The sequence below is a fragment of the Rosa chinensis genome, chromosome 7, assembly GCF_002994745.2.
Source record: "Rosa chinensis cultivar Old Blush chromosome 7, RchiOBHm-V2, whole genome shotgun sequence".
NCBI classification, from domain to species: Eukaryota; Viridiplantae; Streptophyta; class Magnoliopsida; order Rosales; family Rosaceae; genus Rosa; species Rosa chinensis.
The window spans coordinates 1,587,158-1,609,194 of record NC_037094.1 but is presented as its reverse complement, the minus strand read 5'-3'; the positions used below and the strand labels follow the sequence as shown (position 1 = coordinate 1,609,194).

Here is a 22,037-nt window from a genome sequence, read left to right as displayed (position 1 = left end):
TCTCGAAAGATATGTGAGCAGCAAAATTACATCACTGAAATTCGATGAACACAATTCTTCCATGCCACTTGTAGCTAAGGCACAATTTAGGGAGAGTGGAGAAAATTGAGAATTAGAGAGGAGTCTTTCAAGCCAAATATGCTTCCAATCGCGCACCTAAGTAAAGCGCGATTGCCTTGATCACTGCCGTAACCTTAGCAGCAATAGAAGTATAGAACTAGGAATACCAAGTGATGATGAAAAAGCATCAACTACCTCCCCTCGAAAATCACAAAAAACTTCTTTTTTCTATGTTTCCTGCATTCATACTGAGCGTGAGGCTAAGCCTCCCAGCTAGACCGGGTTCCCAAACCCTTAAAAAAAAAAAAGTTGTTGTAGAGATCTTTTATTTTAATTTATTTTACTCATAAAAAAAATTGCAATTCCTAGTGACGTAACCAAAATTTTTTTAGGAGGTTTAGAACATAAGCAGCTATTAGATTAAACAAAAAAAAAAAAACATAAAATTATATATTTGATCGTAAATGATTTTCGCTACTCAGACATAACAAATCATTCTAAAACAATCATAATCATAGTGAATAGGTTCAGGAATCTTCTTGAATATATATATATATATATATATATATATATAATAAACAATTAAATAACAACTAAAAATAGTGTTTAAGATTTTGAAGAGTATACCTGATATTATGATTAATATTTTAGTACGTAGCTAGCTAGTTGATTGGATTTACCACAGAAAAAAACAAATAAAGATTGATAATAAATTCTTTCCAGTAACTTTTTTTTTTTTTTTTGAGAATAATTCCTTCCAGTAACCTATTTACATAATAAGTTGGTCCCTAAAATGAGAAGTATATCTTAAAAGAAAAGTCATGGGAGGTTGAATTCGTGGTGACACTGACAGAAAGAGGAATAAGAAAATCCAAATAGAAAGAAATTATTCAATGAGTCAAAGGTTTGAGCTTTAAAATGGGCCACAATTTTTCGTTTCTTTACCAGAAGGGTCGGTTGTTATGCCATCTGCTATCATCACATTATATTCAAGAAAAAGTCAGAGAATTTCAACCAGAATATGAGAAGGGTCTGGCCCTAATGCAGCTACGCCAATGGCAATTCCCCTACATGCACCTGTCATGTATCTATGTATTCAAGCGCTGCTATGATATCAAACTGTCCAACTAAACTCTGTAGGATAAGAATTCCTTGCATGTGAGAAAAAGGGAAAGTTGTATATATAGTACCATATATCAATCAAGATGTTCCAAATTGAGTGGGTTTTTTTTTTGACGAGTATTAAGTGGCTGTTTGGTAAGGGCTTTATGCCAAATCTGTTGATATGCATACACACACACACATCATTGTCATGTATAAAGAGTTGGGATATTGAGAATAATTCCTTCCAGTAACTTATTTCATTTTCCCTCATACTTTTCCTGCATTAATTGTACATTAATTACTTACTTTAAAAATTATTTTAATGGTTGTTATTATCAAATTATCCAATAAACTTTTGAATCTTTTTTAGAACCAATATTCATTCATTCAACTCATGCTAGAATGGCACGGATACATACTTTCCCTTGCCAACTCTAGGGCAAGTTTAGGACGCAGTATGCTAGCACCACCCATTAGACAACATGTGCTCACTTATTCAGCGAGCCTATGAACTATGAACATATATAGTAAATAGGCACATAAAAACAAAACAAAGTGCATAGGTCCCTAAAAAAGTAGGGTATAACTTAAAAAGAAAAATCTATCTAATTTGGAGCCAACAGATCCAATAGTAAGGACCTAGGGCAACATGCCAGCCCAAAATATTAAGCCCAAGTGCCTCAAAAGAAAGGGTTCCAACTCAGAGCCCATCAAGCTGGCTTGATCCAGGCCCAACATCTCCCTGACGACATGTCGTATGCAACAAAACACTCAGCACTTCTGCACGATCCGTTCTGCCCCGACGGGTGCCACTGCGCCCCACGCCACCACGACCTCACACCGTTTCGACGCCAACCACCGCCCCCCCCACTGCCACAACTCAGATCGTGAAGACCCGATCCCGAATCACGTCGGTCCAGTGCGCAAACAGCTGCACCACCTGTCAATTCAGAAACCAAACGCTGCTGGTCTTGATCAGCTCACAACCCTACCGCCAGTCTTGATCCGAAATGTTGCCAGAGAAACAGCCCATGCCGTCTGGAATCCCCGAGCACACAACACCCACCCAAGAAGCATTCTTGACTAGATATAGATCGAAACACCCGTCTAGCAGCATACCTCAGACGTCGGTGAGGCCGAAGGCCAACCTAAACGTCAGGCGCCCCCGGACGAGCACGATTTTGCAATCGGAAAAACTGGTTTTAGGGTGTTTAGGGTTTCTCAGAAACTTTTGAATCTTAAATTGTTAATGTTTTGATAAAAGGATATTATTGAAAAATTGATGTTCCCTATTTTCCTATTCATGCACAAACCAAACATCGGAAATGAAAGTAAAATACATTTTCCGATTACTTTCCCGGTGTTTCCAAACATTGGTAGGGAAACTAGTGGGAAATTTACATTTCCATGCTCAAGGGAAAGACCAAGGAACCAATTTCCTTTCTGGCAACTAAACGAGGCCTTAACGTAACAAGGTGTTGCAATAAAAGTTGATCCTCAAATTTGTCACTCTACCCTTGCGTGGAGGGAGTGTTGATTGGCCCCAGCCCTTGCACACTGAGGAGAACTGGAGAAGTGTTATCAAAATCTCACCGGATACCTTTCGATTACATAGTGATGTAATTATGGGCATGCTCTTCCCTTGTTATCAATTGGAATTGAATGCTCAAATATTTACAACAACAGTGATCAAACTGTATATCCTGTTACTCATGCCCCAAATTACATCGACATGCTTCCCTTCATTGGTACTGTCTATATAAAGGGTGTTAGGAGATTGGTTTATCCTAAAATTCTACAACAAAACGAACCAGCTCGATCTTTAGCACTTGTTGATCAATAGAGATGATTCTACGAAAGATTAGAGAACTGTCTCATCAACTGAGGCATGTCTAATTATAACACTATAACGTACTATTACTTCACTGAATGATTTCTGTCTCATTTTGGAAACTAGTCTTGATCGGCAAAGTTCCAAAAACCCTTTTATTTGGTAGGAATTGGATGTTTCTGAAAAATCATTTCATGGAATTAGCTCTTTCTGTGCAACACTTAGCACAATTCTTTCTGATCTTCCACCACACCTCTTTGTCTCATTGTTTAGTGGCTCTGGAAACTATAGTACTGGTCCCTCATACATATCAGAATGATCAATTACTATCATGCCCATGAATGCATAAACAGTATGCTTTCTAGTTTACAGGAGTACAGGACTTCTTACAGATCTAGCGCCACAGGCAGATTTGAGTTTTTGAAGCTAGTGATGTTTTGAGCTAGGTTTTGTACGTAGTACTGGGTATGAATATTTCCATGTTTGAAGATCTGTTGGTTTTGCTAGCTCTCGAGTTATATATGACCAATCTAGCCAGACTATAGGGTTCTCTGAGGTTTGAAATACCGGCACCCAACTTTAAGTATATATTGACATATACATCCTTAGAATCGGAGATATATTGATCGGTAATGATCAGCATCTCTTAGGGATAGAAAGATATATCGGCAAATATTTCAAATCTTACCCTGTTTATTCTGTAATAGAAAGATAACTATACTTATGAAACCTTGTTTTGGTCAATTTCTAGATTTCAGCCTAGTATACCTTGTCTGGATCCTTTAGTGCTTGTCTATCATGGTGAAGTATCATTCCAAGAAAAAGCACACGATTGTATATATATTTAAAAACACTCGAGAAGATTTCGATCAGTTTGTGCTTGTCAACCTAATTCCATCATTCAGATTGATCTTTCATGAAATGCATTTGTTTTTCTAAGCTTGCACTTACCAATCATAAGATGGGTATTCTTTTCCACTCCAAATCCTCCAATTCGGAAACCAGACGAGTTTTTACTGTTTCTTTTATCTCATTTCTTCAAGTCCTTTTGTCCAAAATCTTCCCCGCCTATATGGTCATGGAGCCCAGAAGTGGCTCCTCCCTTGTGGTTAAACCCTGAAGGCATAAGCCACATGCATGATGCACTTGTTCTATTCATGAAATCAACATAATAAAATGGTTTCGGCTTCTGAAATTTAAGCTATGGCACATGCTGAATCTGTGTAAAAGAAAAAAGTCATTCATACCAACAAGTAGCATGCCATCAAAGAAAAAGTAGCATGCCATCGATCATGACACCCTGAGTGAATAAATTGTAACATTTTGGAGAAGAAGTAACACATGTAAGTGTCAAGCATAGATGATAGCGAAACACTTCTCCTCTTCATGTCCTGCAGCTGCAACCATTGCAACCAGCATTGCAGACCATATATCCAGTACCATAAGAGGCATAATTGACCGAGTTATAGCTAGCCGGACCCGGTGAGTAGAGGATCACGAAGTTGGGAGTTCTCACGACCAGAATTGTTCCTGAGAAAGAACAAGATCGCCTTAGAGTAAGCAATCTGACAAGACAGGAAGATGCATTACCCCAGAGTAGCTAACCTAAAAGCAAGATTTCGAAAGTGACAGCCAACAATATCCTCAGCAAGAATGTGAAAAATTACATTATAAACTTGAGATTCCGTTTCAGAATGATCATTATATTTGAAATATAACTATCGTAGTTAGGAAACAAGTTAATATACACTTGACACAAACGGATTTCATATTCATAAATAAAGGTACACAAAGTCTGTAATATTCATTATTCAAACATCCAAACTAAGACTTAAACTAGCCATTACAATACTATGCAACATTGAACAGAACTCACAATGATTGAGCGGTGGACTCCACATCAGCGGTTCTTGATTCCTCCTTGAACAATTGGGTATGAATAAGTTGTGCAAAGCTGGAGGTAGTGTCCAAGAAATAGAGAACAATTGACAATACACAGCAACTAACAAACATGGGTATTGGCCCGAAGATCCAGAGAAAGAGAGGAATCGAGAGGTAGAATGCTCGCAATCCAAGGGCCCAAAAGTAATATCCTCTATTCAAAGTTGCCGCAACATACTCGATGAAACCCGTCTTGTCTTTCCATGTTGGGACGGTACCCAAGAAGCTGACATGGGCATAATATCTAGTAGACTGCACATTGCAGAGAAATGCAACAAGAAAGCAAAGCAAAATGCACAAGTACTTGATTGAAGGTAAGGAGGGAGCGTAATCGGAGTAAACTAGGTGTACTGATACAGTGCTATGGGAGCTGGATTCGCTGCTCACAAGTACACTGATCACAGAACAAAGAGTAATTGCTGCTGTTGACAAAAGTGTCGATGCCATTATGTTGTTGCGTAAAGTTTGTACAATCAAAACACCATTCTTCAAGGGGTCCTGAAATTCATGGACTCAACTTAAACTTTGTAGTACTGGTACATACCACTATCTAGTGCTAATATCCATCATTAACTCGAACTAAGATACCCAAACTTGATTCCAATCTCCATTGCTAGCTTGAAACTTATCATCAAGTATTACCCTCTCTGATAATATTGGCTACAATGAAATAGTGACCCGGATAGAAAGAAAATGAAATTGGTTCCCCCATTGAAAGGTTCCAGTCACCAAATTGTTACTACTTTGTCATCCACATATCAAATCTTAAAAGAAAGACTGTAAATTGCGAGAGAGAGAGAGAGAGAGAGAGAGAGAGAGAGAGAGAACTAACAGTCATCAGGGAGAAAACCCATTGTTGACGAGTGTAAGCATTGAGGCCAATGACAGTTCTTATGGGATTGTGCAGAACTGTGATGAATAGCCAAACATGGTATATTCCCAACACAAACAGACCCGCTAGTACTAGCACACAGTCTAAGCTAACCATCTCTTCCCAACTCTTGCTTCACCACTTACTCCCTTTCTTCCTGTGTCTCAGAATGTGAGTAGAACCCCAAGATGGCAAGATCTCATATGAAAATGACTGGCAGTAATAGTTCTAAGAGTGTTTTGGTCACTGTGTAAGGCAAAGATACCTCCAGTTATCAATTAGGCCGGCCTGGATTCTTATCACAGGTGACATCGCCAAATGGATCATAAATAATTGTCCTTGGATTGGATCTGACGATCCTCAATTACAAGGCATGTTATCGAGCAGAAAAGGACAAGCGGCGCACATTGACTTTACTAATGCATTGGTGTTATTGGTTCAGGCACTATTCTCCAATTATTGAAAGCGTAAAGAAAGCAAAACAAACTATGAGGAAGTTGCTATTATCTGTCACAGACTCATAGGCACGTGTTGCCTCAGTTCTGTAATATTAGTCGCATATGAGAAATAACATGTTCATGACAAAGCTATGCAGGTTCTTCATGACTCGCACAAGGAGGCTACGTTGTACTAAAAAACCACTATTATGAAGCAGATGTTTTGTGCAGGGCTCAACATCTTCAGCAGAAATCAAAGAGCTCGCATCCAGAAACAATTGTGCTTAGAAGAGCATAATACCGAATATTAGGGGATCTTGAATCACAGGAATGATGATTCAAACAATGAGATCAAACATTGAAATAACATACTGTAATCTGAGCAAGGGCAAGAAATGAGACAGGCATGAAATGTCATACTAGTTATTCTACCACATCTAAGTGGGATAGTACTGGGATTCAAGAATTATACATGTCAAAGTTTGAAAAGTACAACATTGATGAACAAATGTACATTTACCAACTTACAATAAAAAAAAGGAAAAAAGAAAGAAAGGATACACAGACTCCATTCTCATTGTTGAAAAGTAGAGCCACTTCTTGATCTGAAAATTACTTATTCCCTGGCTTTTTGTTCTTGAATGAAGCAGAATACTTCAAAAATTGTAAGCCACCCACCAGAGTATCAATGATTCCTTGATGATCTTAAGCTGTAGTTTTCTTTATTACCTGAATCCGATGACATTTCATTCTAAAGACTAATAGCAAAATAAAGGCAGGATTCCTCACAGTGATACAAAATATAGACGGTATAATTATACACATAAACCTGCGAATAGTCTAATGAAAGATTGATTCACTTATGTTTGACTTACCACCTGTAAGAGTATTATGTACCTATGATAATTGTCCGAGTGATTCTAGATCATTATCAGTTTTCACCTCTTTGATCGAGTGACTGTGAAGATGTCGTGTGAAGCTGGTGGTGGTGTCCAGGAAATAAAGAACACAAGAGATAACGCAGCTACATGCAAACATGGGTATAGGCCCAAATATCCAAAGGAAGAGAGGGAATGAGAAGTAGAAAGCTCGCAATCCAAGTGACCAAAAGTAGCTTCCCCGATTCAAGTTTCTTGCAACGTACTCAATACAATCCTTTCTACCTTGCCATGTTGGAACAGTGGCCAAGAAGCTAACATGGGCATAATATCTGATGGACTGCACATTGCAGAGAAAGGCAACAAGAAAGCACAGCAAGATAGAGAAGTACTTTATTGAAGAGAGAGTGGCTGTCTTATTGCCATAAATTAGTTTCGAGGTGTTGCCAGAGTTTGATGTACTGCTCACAAATACACTGATAAGAGAACTGAGAGTGATAGCCGTTGTTGCCAAAAGTGTGGATGCCATTATGTTGTTGCGTATTGTCTGAACAGCCAAAACACCATTCTTCAAAGGGTCCTGAATATATGGAGAGGAGGAGTTAACTCTTTTTAAACACCAAACCAACACTCACAACTCTACTATCTTTTCTTTTCATTTTTTTGAAAAGTTAGTCAGGCATAGATTAGATATCATGGTTTCAGAAAAGTAGGAATTGAAAAATTGCACTTGCATTCATCAAGCAAGAAAGATACTTAGGAAACCTTTAAAGGTGTATGACTTGACCATGATTCTACCAAAAGATATTGTTCATAGATCAGCCTAACTACTTCCATGAATCGACTTACTTTATCCTCAACGCTAGGTAGCCAGAATTCAAGTCTCAATTTGGATTATAGATCTTGAAAAGGTGATAAAAAGAAAACTTCTTTATCAAAATAAACATGTGATGTTAGATGTTGCCTCTGTCATTAGACAGTACTTGTTGAAAGGAAGACCAGTCTTACTAGAAGATAACCATGAAGATCTGTTCAAATCCCTTAACCCCTAAAGAGTCTTATTTGTAAACAACTCTCCTTTACCCAAATACTAATCTCACAAAAACCACATCAGGAATTATTTCCAATTTTCAAGCATCATACTTTATAGCTAACTCAGACCTCTAACAGATAAAGGATCAGTATTGGAATTTCAATAGCTCAGAATGTAAAAGCACAGCATATGCTCAATTGTAAACAAAGAAACTATGATCCAATTGTGGTAATGCCCAATTCCTACATGAACTAAAGCCATAAAGATCTCAAACTTCAATCCCATAAACCAATTCTTAATCTTTTTTCTTCTTTCTTTTTGGTTATACTATGCAATTCTACTTTCATGGCAACACTACCCATCAAATTAAATGGAAAATTCATACAATAAAAAAGTATATATATTGAGAGAGAGAAAGAGAGGAACTGGGTACTAACACTCATCATGGATAAGACCCATTGGTGACGAGACTGAGCATTGAGACCGATCACAGTTCGTATTGGATGACGTAGCACAGTGATGAGAAGCCAAACATGATATGTTCCCAGAACAAACAGACCCAGTGGCACCAGAACATAGTCCAAAGCCTCCTCTTCCATCTCTGACTCTCTGTATAGATTTTGGGACTGTGCGTGTTTTTGAAGAAGTGAACGAGAATTTGGGAGAGAGACATGATGGGAGACTGAAAAAGGAAATGTGAAATGAAAAAGCAAAGAACAGGTAACACGCTTTTCAGATTGTACTATACACTCTGACACTGTACACTATTCCTTCAAGACAGTACACTATTTGGTCTTTTACTTTCTAAATATATATATTTGGACATTACTTCGCTTGGCTAACCAGCACCACAGCCACTCACGGATCAACACGTGTCCTGGGTGGATGTCCGTCGTGAGGTCGCGTCAGGAAGCTTCTTTTCCGGCCAATGCTGGTTGGGATCAAAGAGTTTTTCTTGACAAAAGGGGTAACGTCATTCTTCAAGACTCAATGCCGCGGTCTGATTCTGATGATGATTAGCTCTTGTCGTATCTCTTGCTGGGTTTTGCTCCATTGAAGAACAAATTAGTCTACTTTCAGTGTAGAATTCGATTTTTTTGTTTTGTGATTGTTCGAATTTGTTTTGCAATTTGTGTAACAATGCTGAGCTGAAATTTGACTTCTTGTTCATGCATCTTGGGGTTTTGGTTGTTTTACTCAGAAGGAATGTTGCAGTAATCTGCATATTTTTTCCAAGTGTACGTGTGGCCACATGTTCAATTTTACTGAGCAATTGAATAGGCATGCTCTTATTCTAACTTGTTTAATTGTGAATTTGTGATGGTTCAATTTTGTTTTGCAATGCATGTGTATCACTGCACGGATTACTGGCGGCAAGTTCATGATCCGAGTGATATAAGCAAAATTATATACCACCTGTGTTGCTCTGTGGAATATTATTAATATGGTCATGAACTCATGATGTGATATATGCAATGGTAGCGTTTTATATGCTACCGTTCACCAAGTAGACTTCTTTCCAACCATGAAAAGAGCTAAGATATAGTTACAACTTACAAGTACCATAAGTTCAGCTTTGCAGATATCAAATGAAAAACACTAGTACAAGTCAAAAGGTTAAATATAAATGTCTACATTTATATATATATAGTAGTGATCGTAAGCCTTGTGGCCTCTTTCTTTGTACAGTCTGCTGCAGTTCCTCTTTCTTTGCTCCCACCACTTTCTCCTCAATGAACACTGACGATTTTTTCAACCAAGTTAACATTCTGCTTGGTACTCTAACCGCCAGTCAGTTGTCCAACAATGTCTGCAGGGCCAAAGTACGTATGAGTACAGATGGGTTGATGGAGTTAACATTCAAGAAACCAATAGAGGTTTCTGCTCCAAAATTTGTGGAATATTATTTAATGGACTGGATTGAAGTTTAGCTTGATGAGGAATCAATCTTCCCTAAAAAATTGGGGGCACAATTTCCATCCAATTTCATAGATGTTGTCAAGACCATCTTTTAAGCTATGTAATATATGCAGTGCTAGCAAAAGAGAAGTAGCAAACTCGCTTTCTTATCATGAAGAAAAGCTTTATACATACCAGGAATATTGACATCTTCCCATGATACCATACCAAAAACCAAAATAACTTAAACTTCAAAATATCAGCTGTTGACTGAATCTTCTTCCATAGACAGCAAAGAAAGCAACCCCATTAGTCTTCATCATACTGTGATTTTTCGCTACTCAGCATTCACCCTCCATCCGAGGTCCCAAGTTCCAATCTCCCATCCTAAACACAGTTTATCAAACAAACGAACAGTCAACAACAATGTTCTTTCGAGAAATAATGCACCTATGCTTGCGACATCGGCCTAGCCATTCCAAGAAAGCATGACGGTAAAGCTTTCTATAACATTGCTGATTTCTCCTTTGGTCAAAAGCTTCGAACACATACCAAAAGGAGGACAAACCCACGACTGGGGATTTAGTATGACTGAACAACTAAAGAAGAACACAATCGAAATCTACATACCTAGAATTGATCACTTTTTGTCGCTCATCCTCATAGCGTGCTTCGAATTCTCATGAATTTTGCTGAAGAAATTTTTACTGAAGAATGCAGAAGAGTTTACAGTTTGGAAGGAACAAGGCTGGTTAACTATTTCAATCGCATTAATTTTTTTTTATTTTTATTTTTATATTGACACTTGTTGATCTATTATTGGCCCAAGCTACAACCCAGGGCTGGTTAGCGAAGTTCCTTCCTTATTTTAGTTAGAAATTTGATAAGTGAGCTAGCCAAAATCTATTCCCATTAGGACACCTATCTCAGCCAACTAGCATTTGATTCGATTCGGCGGTAAAACATTCTTTTTCAACAGCTACACACTCGATAACTTGTAAGTTCGAACATTCATATTCCTTAAAATAGGTTAAGACAATGATGAGAGGATAAAAAAATAACTTTTGATTTTAAATACGGCACATCAAAAGTTAAATCCGGCACATTGTCACGTCTGATATCGTATGCCCAATCCTAACTGGTCAACATTACAAATTGGTGTACTTGTTAAGAATCTTGCAGATGAAACATGAACGATGAATTCAGTTGATTCTCAGATTTAGTAATACGTATGATGCTGCAATATGATTCTCAGATTTAGTGATACATATGATGTGCAATATGATTCTCAATTTGGATGGTAAAGATGTGACGATATTGATATTGTATATGATCTTCCTGTTTCCAACAAAAACGAACCGAGAAGAACTGAAGTCGAGGAATCCTCAAACTATATTACTCAGTGCCAAATGGTAAGCCTCTCAGCCAAATAGGTTTTATACAATTTTTCATGCTCACATACATAAAAGAGTGGCTTGCTAACTCAAAATTTATTAACTTATGATCATTCATACAGAGTCAAAAATGAACATTTTTTTATAGTACATATAAACGTTAAGGATTCAACAACCCTTTATGAGCTCTTTCCAGAAGCATTGGGCAAGGAAGTGAAGTTCAGCCTGCATGATCAAGACATGGCTCCAAAGTAAAACTGAGGAATTACACGAATTTAGATTGAAAAATCATTATATGATCGATTGAAATCATTGTACATACCTGATGATTGGCTTCCTCTGTGCCACAGGTTCGGGGGTTCCATTCAAGGATGGTGCCATAAGTTCAGCAGGCTTCGGGAGATCAAAACATACATGGAAAGAAGGAAACAACTGTTAAAAGCTTAGATGAACAATCACATAGATATGGGAAACTGAACCAGAAAACAATACAAATGATAAGAGATTGGGAGCATAAAATGAAAATATGGGATCAAGGACATGCTTTCCTGACAATGTTGGTCTAATCATATGTGCTAAGAGTCGAGAGGGAGAGCAGCGTAAAGGGTAAAACTTGAGAAAAAGAGTGCATATACATTTTACATGTTCTTGCCAATTTGCCTTTAGAACAAAATGAAGAAAAACATAAAGTAATGTCTACAAAGGATGGTAAACATAATTGATTAATGACATAAAAAGAATTTGAAATCGAAATATAACGTGTACAAGCAAAAGTAATATGTTTGACCTCAAGTTCCTCTAAGCCTCCATTATATGAACCAGTGGAAGTTTCAGCTCCATTGTTAGATTTCTCGATTGAAGGCTCGATGCGACTGTCTTTCATGTTCCCAGAAAAGTCTTTGACTTGATGCCTGTCTTCAGAATCACCTTCGAGCTCATCCAGTTCTTCTGGCAAAGCTTGATGTGAAACATATGGACCAGCCATAATCTTCTCTAAGGCCAGTTTCTCTGCTTCTTTAGAACTTGATGCATCACCAGCAACAGATAGACTGTTGATTAATGGATTGCACCTTGACCATACTTCAGCCTGACCATTCTGATAAGGAATCTGTGCTGGGCTTTCTATCTTTCCTGTGCTAACTTCTACATTATTCTCATATTTTGCAGAGGATGGGCTGACATTACTAAAAGGAGGGCTAGCCTCACAAACTTCCCCAACGCAGGGACGCATAGACTTGGCATGGTCAGTCTCTACATTATCATTCTCCAATTTTCTCTTTCTACCACTATCTGCTCCATCTGAAACAGTTCTATCTTCACCTGACCTATCTGGTTGAGTGCTGCCAGAAACCTCCAGTTCTGAACATCGCTTTCTAACCCAACTTACTTTAGATGGGCGCGAAGGCCGAATGCCTCCAGGAAATACAAAATTAGGGATCTCCCTGCGTTTTACATGGGATACACGGATCTCCATTCCAATTTCCCTTAATGTATACTGGTAGACAGCAAGCTTGAAGTCATCAACAGCTTTACTTAAATCAAAGTGCTCACCTTCCTTGACTGGAACTCCTTGTTTTCGTTGTAGGCCCATGAAATATGAGCTATGAAAAGGTCTGGATTTATCTGGAAAACCACCTGGGTGTGGGTGACACTGCAGCATTTCATAAGTTTTCCTCTCAATCTGCATTTGCATATCAACAAGAAATAAGGATCATTGCTTACTAAGAAGAGGAAAGTAAAATGTGAAAAAAAATATATTTCATCAGTTTCACCTTCAATGTTAGTTGACGGAGACGGGACTCAACCCAGCCTTTCCATTTTCTAAAGCCATCAGCATTTGCTGCACTGATGTCTATCTGTAAATAATTCTTATATGCTTCAAAGAAAGCATATGACTCAAAAAGGGTATCCCAATCAGCCTTATTTGTTTCCATAGCCTGCAAGCACTAACAAACATAAAACTCAGGAAGATAGAGAATGGCTGCCACGACACAACATTCAGAGAATTTAGACTACTTCACTTATAAATTAATTTACAATTCATATAACTCATTAATACAAGTTAACATCCCTAGCCCGACATAGATTCAAATAAACCAGAAATGGAAACATAGCTGAACACAAACATAGTTGTAATGGTATACTTTAAATGCAACAGGAACTATTTAAAAACTGAACTATGCAGCTATGAGCCAAAGACCTAGTTAACATACAAAATGTCACCACTCCAGCCAGCCAGATCACTGAATAATACAAGTGATTGATGAATTCTCTTTTGTACTTTCTATGTTCTCCATACAGGCAAAAGAAGATATCACATAAGCATACCTCACAAATTTCATTTCCCCTCTGAAACTCCTCTAACATGATACGCAGAGTACTTGAGGACACATTGTAGCTAGAGTTCATGCAAGGATAAGCTGGAGTAATTATAGGCATCAAATGATATCTGTCCCTTGGATTTCTTCTGGGATCCCAAACCGGAAGTCCTAGAGACCCTTCTTCGATAGCACAGAGCATTACTGGATTCGGCCAACGCCACTGAGTATAGACCCTGAAGAACCGAGATACTAGCATATTAGGCAATGCATTCGGGTAAAGTTGGCATATGCGAGCAACAAGCAATGCCCAGTTTATACCACCAAGAAATCCTGCAACCTGCTCATCGCAGAAAAAAAAATACACCATAAGTAAAAGGCACCATAAGAACGATGGCTTAATTTAGACCATTGTAAATCTATCAACATACATTTGAATAAACACCACGACGCTTTGCCCATAACCTCATGCATCTTAGTGTTGTGCGAAAATTCTGTAATGAAAAAGTCAAATACATGATGAGCGACAAAAGAGATGCTAAAGAACACTCAAAGCTCGAATCAGTATGTAAATAAGCAAAAGACACTGATGGCCTCAACCTGAATGCTTGGGACTAGACGCAGAATTTGGTCTGTAACTCTACAGCCATTGAGACTACGAACTGTCTGTTCATCTGCACCATGTAGTATTGCATCTTGTGATACATCTAAGTCCTGCTTAAAAGTGTTGGGAAAAAAACACCAGAAAACCATTAATATAAAATCACAGAGTACATATTGAAAGTTTGCCATTATAACTATACACATTTTAAATTGAGATTTACATATAAACACAAGATTAAGAAATTTTTTGCCAGCCGGTTATTGCCTAGCCATCCGAAGTAACTTTCATTAAATTCATAACATACATTCGGTAAAAATGAGTGCCAAAACCTCTCAGAACTGTGTACAATTCAATTGCTTTTACAAAATAATGCATGCAAAATTACAAGTGAGCCATCTTTTATCTTGATAGTTATGCATCAGATAATGCTAATATGAGGTTTTAAAACATAATTAATAAATTTCTCCCATTTATTAAGACTTACCTCAGGAATAATATAAAGAGATAGTTTTGCATAAAGAAGATCAATTGATACTCCGTTAAACTTGAACTGCATAATGGGAACATGGGCATCAGGAACAGGATGCAACTCCGTTACTTCAGACATTTCAGACAGCATCCTGTATAGCTCACCAAAGAAATCTTCCTACACATAAGTTACAAAAGAAATCAGCACCTGGTTTAGAGGCGATAAGTAGAGTTTATTGCCGAATAAAGGGAAGGCTACATACTTCTCGAGTTGCATGTCTGGGTCCAACACAGAGTGTGTCTATATCTGCACCAGGGCCATGAACCTAACAATAAGGAGCAAAAAGTAAAGTTAAAGCAATATGTGAAGCTGCTGTGGAGAAGATACAAGCTCATGATCACATTAGAGATTTCACATCTAAGTAAGCATTCTTTAAACCTCGAAATCTATCAAGATTAAGACTTCACAGTAATAGTGAGCCTCACTGCTAATACCAATTCTATCTAGAGGAGACCACACTGTCCAAGAGAGTAGCAACCAAGAAAGACACAAAAACATGAACATGAAAGCAGAAGTGTTGAACAGTTAAAATTCTGTCAAGTATCATGCTTATAGCACAGTACGTGAACAACTTTGAGATGAAGACTGCATCAAAAGTACAAAAAATTGAGGGGGGGGAGAGAGAGAGAGAGAGAGAGGGGAATCCCTAGGCATTTTTCTTTTCACCTTTACCCTTAAAAGAGTGAATGTACGGTAGTTAAAACATTTCACTGTCTCTGGAAGGATGCACCTATGCATGATGCAGCAATGCCTTAGAGCACGAGTTCAGGATACATCAACATCTACAAACATTTCTAAAATTCTTGAAAAACAAAAATGAACAGGATCACTGCAAACAAAGAATCTCTCCCTAGAGTTGGAAGGGAAAGCGTAAGAGAGTTCATACCCCTAGCCTATATGAACCAAACGTGAAGATCTTAGCATTTGCTTGATGCACCAGTTCATCGTTCAAACCCTTCGCCCGGCTAATGGTCTTAACCCATATCTTCACAATCTGGCTTGCATTTCAGCATCATACATTACAATCATAGAACACAACAATAACCATATGAACCAAAATTACAGAAACAATAACCTCACTCACAAATATAAAGCACAAAGTGAAAACATAGAACTTAGTCCAACCTGATCGAGCCTTCCAAGCACCTCTTCCCTACTTACAGCCTCTTCCTGACTCTCATACAATCCAGCATCATGCAAGTACTGAAAAAAAAGAGCCCAAAAATATCCAAAAACCGAACTCAATTCAGCATAACTACAACCAAACACTCAAAATATAGGCACGAATCAAATTCAATATCACCATAACCTTCTCAAGCTCACGGGTTTTGATCACATCCTCCTCCGAGGGACCGCCCAACGAAATCGGCTCAGTAATGCCTAATCGCTGCTGGCCATTATTCCGGTTGCTTAACCCGGGGCTCCCCATTACCATATAACTTTCACAAAAAATTGAAAAATATTCTGAATGAAACTTTTCAAGCAATATGGGGCCTCAAGAACAAATTTTTTTTTTTATTGATGATACTTTACACTCTCTTATTCGTTCTTTTCTTTCTCTTTTTTTCACTTCGAATCAAATCAAAAAGAAAAAACAAATTAAATTCGGCAATAATGAAATAAAAATTTCCACTAGTACAGTATATAATCGGGTGGAGAAATCCCAAAGCTACAAAGCCATAACACAAAATTGAAAACCCTAGCCTTGATTTAGTACAACGCCAATTGAAACCCTAAGCCCTAACCACGGACGACGAAGACAGGCAGCAACCGAGAGAATTATCGACGCCGAGCGGGAAGAAGAAGAAGACGGGGCGCCGGGTTTGGGAATCGGCGGCGGCGGAGGGCTCCGGCGACGGTTGCGAATCGGAGAGTGAGAATCTTGGAAGTGAGATTGAAGAGCCTGAAAGAATCAGTAGTGGAAGTAAAAACAGAGAGAGATTTTATTTGATCATGGAAATTGTGTTTTCGCGTTGAAACGATAAAAGTGATGAACAGTTTTGGATGCGGAGCCGATTGGGCTTTTGTTTAGTCGGTTTTTACAGTTTTGGGCCTCGTTGGTTATCTAGAAAAACCAACAATATCGTCGAGGTCACAATTTCAAATCCTTACTGATATATCACGGGAGGCTTTGATTAGTTGGTTTTTGCAAGATTTGCTTTGAGGATAACAGTAGGTCACTGGTGACCAAAGATTTTGTTGTAACTCACCCTTAAATTTCTTATCAAAAAAAAACTCACCCTTAAATTTAATATTAAGGGTTGAAATTAAAAAAATAAATTATTAAGTGTTTTTGTCTTAACCCTCGAAATTAAATCCAATGATGAGTGACCACAAGTGTTTTAAGAAATTTGGTGACTATGTGATCGTTGTTGTTGATGAAGCTTGAGCGGTTGACAGATGAGGATTAGTTTGGCAAAAGCTTCTCGCGGATGCAAGCACTCTTGCACTCCTTTGTTTCTCATTATAATAATGTTATGTATTTAGAGCGAATAGATTAAGAACATCAACGTGCACTTACACCAACATGAATGGACGGTAACATGAATGACACTTTTTAGTTAATTAAAAAAAAATTGACTACAAATATCAAGAATTGAGTCAATTGCACTGTCAGTGTATAGAATTTTTTTTTTATATTTCCTCTAACGTGTAAAAACAAAAAAAATAAAGAAAAACAAAAATTTATGATCCAAAAACCGGTAAATAGAAGAAACTATCTAATACGAGTTTCCTTTATGAAATCGAATAAAACAGCCACCCAATGAATTCACATAAACATTAGGACTTTTTACAGAAGTTCAATTTCACAAATGCTTCAAAGTTCAATATAGGAAGTTCAATTTCATAACATAAACTGATGTACATAAGCAGATGCGTCCCAAGTTAAAATAATGCACAAAAGCATAACTCTCATCTAGTGTAGACCAGTCTCTCTGATGCTAGGACAAGGCTACAGCTACATTTTACAACAAATGGTGTATATGAGTAGTGAATGAAGATCATGCTGTTGACTCATCATCCTTCCTGAGCAACAACTCCTGCAGAGAAACAACTTGCTTGAGCATGTATATTCCATTTTGATCCTTTTTATCATGCATTTCGAGACTATAGTATGGAAGTGCTGTAAAATATTAGGGCTTGTTCATGTAAAGAAATCTTTACAGAATATCAATTAATGCGCATCAACTTTGATCCAATTAATTGCTTAGGTGAAAATCATATCCATCACTTTGTGCGCTTCATGGCAGTGTGTTTGGGTCCATGCCTTTACTTCCCCAAATGCTGACTTTATTTGCATGCATCTAAATAGACATTACCTGTTTCGTAGCTGTAATTGACATCCGTTGCCTCTCTTTCTTCTCATGCAAGCATTCCCCACACCAGTTAGAGAAATCTTTCTGATACTTCCTCATCTCTCTGAAGACAGAACTGCAAGGAGATACCAGACTTTGAGAGATGGCTAAACAAGTATTTCAAACCCTATACTCGCGTTTAATACCACAGAAATCACCCTACCCATGCTAAAATTGCACTAAACTAAGGAGAGGAAGCGTTTGAAAGAAATTTTATTCAAAAGAAATCTCATTTCTGATAATGTTTGTACCCATAAAGGATAGCCTCTCAGATAGTGTCTAAAGAACAGATTCAACTTTCACTAGGAACTTCCGCTTAAACTTATTACCCACTTCAAACAATTAGATGAAAATTGATAGACGGAACAATAGTCCCACAAATAAAAACAAACAAAATTATTACGCAGTAAGTAAGATGCATAGAGATTATCAAAATATATAGCTTCTTGTGAAAGAATAAAAGACATACCTCCTGCACCATAGAAGTAAATTGACACGATGACCTGATGTCGTGGCTTTAGCACCATGCCTGTGACGACCACGATGAAGCACAGCATATCCTGGGGTATGAGAATAATCAAAGACTTCCTGCTTTCAAAAAACATACTCCATCAGTATAAAACCACCTAAGGATAACAGCAGCCAGCAATGTTTCTTAACTCACATCATAAAACTTTAAAAATCAAGAACTAGGACCTATAAAGTTACAACTTACAAGTCATGAACTAAGCTATGAACTCAAATACTATAACTTTACTCTCAATATATTTCTTATCAGCTTTCTATTTTGCTAAATATATTTCCCACTGGTTACTGTAGAAGACAGAACTTTAAAAAAAAAAAAAATCTTTTTGGCTATCCTATTGCCAGACTTCAACACCACCACATGATGCTGCAACAAAAGCCTCATAAAAAAGAAGCAGAATGAGATCATGAAATGAGTACTCAAACATTCCTAAAAGAGCGTGCTTTATTCATTACTATTTGATAATAACAATCATTATTTTTCCAGTCTTGCACATTGCTGAAATGTTCCCAAGAACTTTGTCATAATTTCCTCCAAAACCTAAAGGTGCACACTTAGAGCCATATCAGACAATTTTAAAACTAATGATAATTTTGATCTTCCAATTTAATGAAAGTCAAAAACAAAAAATTTAAGTTAAGCACTTCAGTATTGACTATTGAGAAAAGTATTGCGGCAATAAAAAATTAAATCTTCCAAACAATACTAAAAATTTTAGAAATAAAGAGTACAGTAGTGTTATATTTGGTAATTGACACCTATTGAATCCAAATTATATCATTTTGAAAGGTAATTAATGTTAACTGATTATCAATATTTGGGGAAGAACGAATTAAATTCAGGGATAGTCAGTCTTCTGGAACGTGGATCAAGGAAAACCTAACTAGATAATAGAATGTGTTTTAAAAGTGTTTGCACTGCCTTGCAGAAAGTATGGGATTAATTGTCTGCATCTACGACCAACATACCTCTGGACGGCTTCCGCTATTTACATGTTTATCACAACGTATTCCCCGAAAATACAACTCTCCTCCAGAAAATTGTTTACCCAAGCACACATTCAAAGTTACTTCTGAGTCATCAACATGAAAACCTACAAATATGAAACCTAATAAACATATGTACTTCAAATGAAACAGGAGATATATGGAAAGTTGAGTGCTTAACTGCAAAAAAGGATAAACTTCAAACTATATATCCATAAAACAAAATACTTACCCAAGTCAAGATCCCTATTGTTACCATATTCAACCACAAACCCATGATGAGAATCCAGAGTTGATCCACCAACCTCAGGAAACAGCTCTGCATTACAGAGAATTGGCAGAGGACTAAATCAAGACATGCTTCCTTAACAAGTAATATCTTCTAGCAGAACACAATTATCAAAATGTTCAGTGAAGAGAACAATATATCACCTTTAGCTATAGGACGAACAAAACCCTCCAAAAGCTTGTCAAGCATGGTTTCAAGGCCAAAATCATCAAGAACCGCACCATACCTATTCATTGTATTTGGTCGCATGATTCTATATTTGGAGTCACCGACCCATTTTTCAAAATTCTCCACCTATGCAGCAAAAGAAATAATAAAGAAAAGATAAATGGGCACCTATAAAATGACAGATAAGTTAAATACAAATGTAGATACAAGAATACTGATGGCCAATACCTCGGCTAATAACAATTCACAGAACCGTGGCTGAAAAATCTCAAAAGTATATATTCCAGGTGAGGGTTCAGAACATATCCTTTTGAAGCTTTCCTCAGTATTCTCATTAACTGCTTCTAGAAATGCAGGAACAAAGGTGGTGGCAGGATCCAGCAGGTATAACTCTTTATGCAAAGGCTGCACACACATGTCATACAGTTCAATAAGTACCTACTGCTTCAAAAGAACAACTTTTAGTTGGTGTGAAAACACAATTCCCATCGAAAGCTTCATTTTTTTTTTTAGAGGCAGTGAATGCATTCATATGACACATATATGGGCGAGTATTTGTGCCCCAACAACACAACTGACTTTGAAATGAAAAAATTAAAGAAACGAAATCAGTTTCCCAACTGCTCTTAAAGTAACATAAGCAAAACAAGACTCACCATTTAGCCCCAGCTACTACAAAGAAAAACAACCAAGACAAACCATGCATCAATCTGTACCTGGTAATTCAATATGATCTTCTGTCTGTAATCCCTATGCTTCTGAACCTGGTACACAAAATTCCCAAACAACATAAATTGCATAATCCATCATAAGCTCGAGAGCTAACAACGAATTAGAACGGTGTGCACACATCATAATCAAATTGTTCACCAATATGTCAATACTTTACTACATACAAAACATCAGAAATGAAAATTATAACCAACAATTGCAAAGCTCAAGCTCAAGCTCCCTCCTTTTATCTCAAAACACAGAGAAAACCAGGACTCCAGGGGCAATATCGTAATCTCACACATTCACACACACACACACTCTCACACTCACTTGCCCGTTAGAAGCAGAAACCCTAATTCCACCCCCAAATCACCAAAAAAGGCCAGGCTTTGAGTTCAATCAAATCCAAACATTTCTCAAATCTTCTTCGTTTTCAATCAAATTAAAATCGACAAAAAAAAAAAAAAAAAACTCACCCTGTTGCGCTCTCCATGAGGCAAATACTTGAGCAGAATCTCCCTCATGAACTTGACCTTATCATATCTCGGCATTCCGAGCATGTTCGGCGGCAAGTACCGTTCCAGAGAGCTGAAGATCGACGGGCTGAAATCCAATTGCATGTCGTCGTAGCTCTCCGGCTTGTGCTCCTTGTTAGGGTTCAGCCGCAGCCGCTGGCTCGACATCGTCACGAACGCCGCCGCCGAATTGTTCGAATTCCCCAGTCCGTTTCCGGCCGCCGGAGCTGGGCCGTCCCGGCCGTCGACCGACATGAGGCGGTGGAATTGGTGCACCGGCCGGCGAATTAGGTGGCGGGGAGCATTGGCGATAATTTGGGGGTTAGGGTTTGGTAGGTTTCGGATTTGTTTTCTTGTCGTGGACGTAAAATCACGGGTTTGGGTTTTGGTTTCCGTTTCGGTTAGGGTTTCAGACTTCACTTCACTACCCTCTCCCACTTTCTAACTTGAAAAGTTTGTCTCTTTTTTTTTTCTTTTTTCAAAACTTTTCATGAAGACGGATATGATGGATGGTACGTTTTAAGGGCCCAACACGATAGGAGATCCGGCCTAGCCCAATTAACACTAGAATCTAATTACACGAA

The 22,037-nt window shown here is 37.8% G+C and overlaps 4 protein-coding genes and 1 long non-coding RNA gene across 6 annotated transcripts; all 5 read right to left on the bottom strand.

Moving 5' to 3' along the window:
- Positions 1 to 4,215: 4,215 nt before the first annotated feature.
- LOC112180726 lies at positions 4,216 to 6,504 on the bottom strand. The gene is made up of 3 exons (XM_024319283.2): positions 5,769 to 6,504; positions 4,872 to 5,434; positions 4,216 to 4,525 (listed from the first exon to the last, which is right to left on the bottom strand). The coding sequence occupies exons 1-3, from the start codon at positions 5,922 to 5,924 to the stop codon at positions 4,465 to 4,467; spliced, it is 780 nt and encodes a 259-aa protein (XP_024175051.1). The 5' UTR covers positions 5,925 to 6,504; the 3' UTR covers positions 4,216 to 4,464.
- Positions 6,505 to 6,647: 143 nt separating this feature from the next.
- LOC112180727 lies at positions 6,648 to 8,872 on the bottom strand. The gene is made up of 2 exons (XM_024319284.2): positions 8,593 to 8,872; positions 6,648 to 7,702 (listed from the first exon to the last, which is right to left on the bottom strand). Exons 1-2 carry the CDS (start codon positions 8,752 to 8,754, stop codon positions 7,142 to 7,144), a joined length of 723 nt encoding a protein of 240 aa, XP_024175052.1. The 5' UTR covers positions 8,755 to 8,872; the 3' UTR covers positions 6,648 to 7,141.
- Positions 8,873 to 9,900: 1,028 nt separating this feature from the next.
- On the bottom strand, positions 9,901 to 10,905 carry LOC121050520. The gene is made up of 3 exons (XR_005803227.1): positions 10,685 to 10,905; positions 10,250 to 10,441; positions 9,901 to 9,965 (listed from the first exon to the last, which is right to left on the bottom strand). It is a non-coding gene; the product is annotated as an uncharacterized LOC121050520 (long non-coding RNA).
- A 534-nt stretch (positions 10,906 to 11,439) lies between these two features.
- On the bottom strand, positions 11,440 to 16,899 carry LOC112178548 (nuclear poly(A) polymerase 1). 2 transcript variants are annotated; one of them, XM_024316696.2, is made up of 12 exons: positions 16,209 to 16,899; positions 16,025 to 16,102; positions 15,786 to 15,893; positions 15,102 to 15,164; positions 14,855 to 15,016; positions 14,367 to 14,480; positions 14,198 to 14,260; positions 13,777 to 14,106; positions 13,221 to 13,394; positions 12,236 to 13,129; positions 11,771 to 11,841; positions 11,440 to 11,673 (listed from the first exon to the last, which is right to left on the bottom strand). In XM_024316696.2, the coding sequence occupies exons 1-12, from the start codon at positions 16,332 to 16,334 to the stop codon at positions 11,628 to 11,630; spliced, it is 2,229 nt and encodes a 742-aa protein (XP_024172464.1). In that variant the 5' UTR covers positions 16,335 to 16,899; the 3' UTR covers positions 11,440 to 11,627. The 2 variants fall into 2 exon arrangements, with proteins under 2 accessions (XP_024172464.1, XP_024172465.1); XM_024316697.2 differs by having other exon boundaries at positions 13,221 to 13,385; positions 16,209 to 16,898.
- A 717-nt stretch (positions 16,900 to 17,616) lies between these two features.
- LOC112175236 (2-oxoglutarate and iron-dependent oxygenase domain-containing protein CP2) lies at positions 17,617 to 21,919 on the bottom strand. The gene is made up of 9 exons (XM_024312896.2): positions 21,415 to 21,919; positions 20,941 to 20,988; positions 20,453 to 20,629; positions 20,200 to 20,350; positions 20,000 to 20,086; positions 19,750 to 19,874; positions 18,725 to 18,843; positions 18,220 to 18,331; positions 17,617 to 17,940 (listed from the first exon to the last, which is right to left on the bottom strand). The coding sequence occupies exons 1-9, from the start codon at positions 21,706 to 21,708 to the stop codon at positions 17,902 to 17,904; spliced, it is 1,152 nt and encodes a 383-aa protein (XP_024168664.1). The 5' UTR covers positions 21,709 to 21,919; the 3' UTR covers positions 17,617 to 17,901.
- Between the last annotated feature and the right edge of the window lie 118 nt (positions 21,920 to 22,037).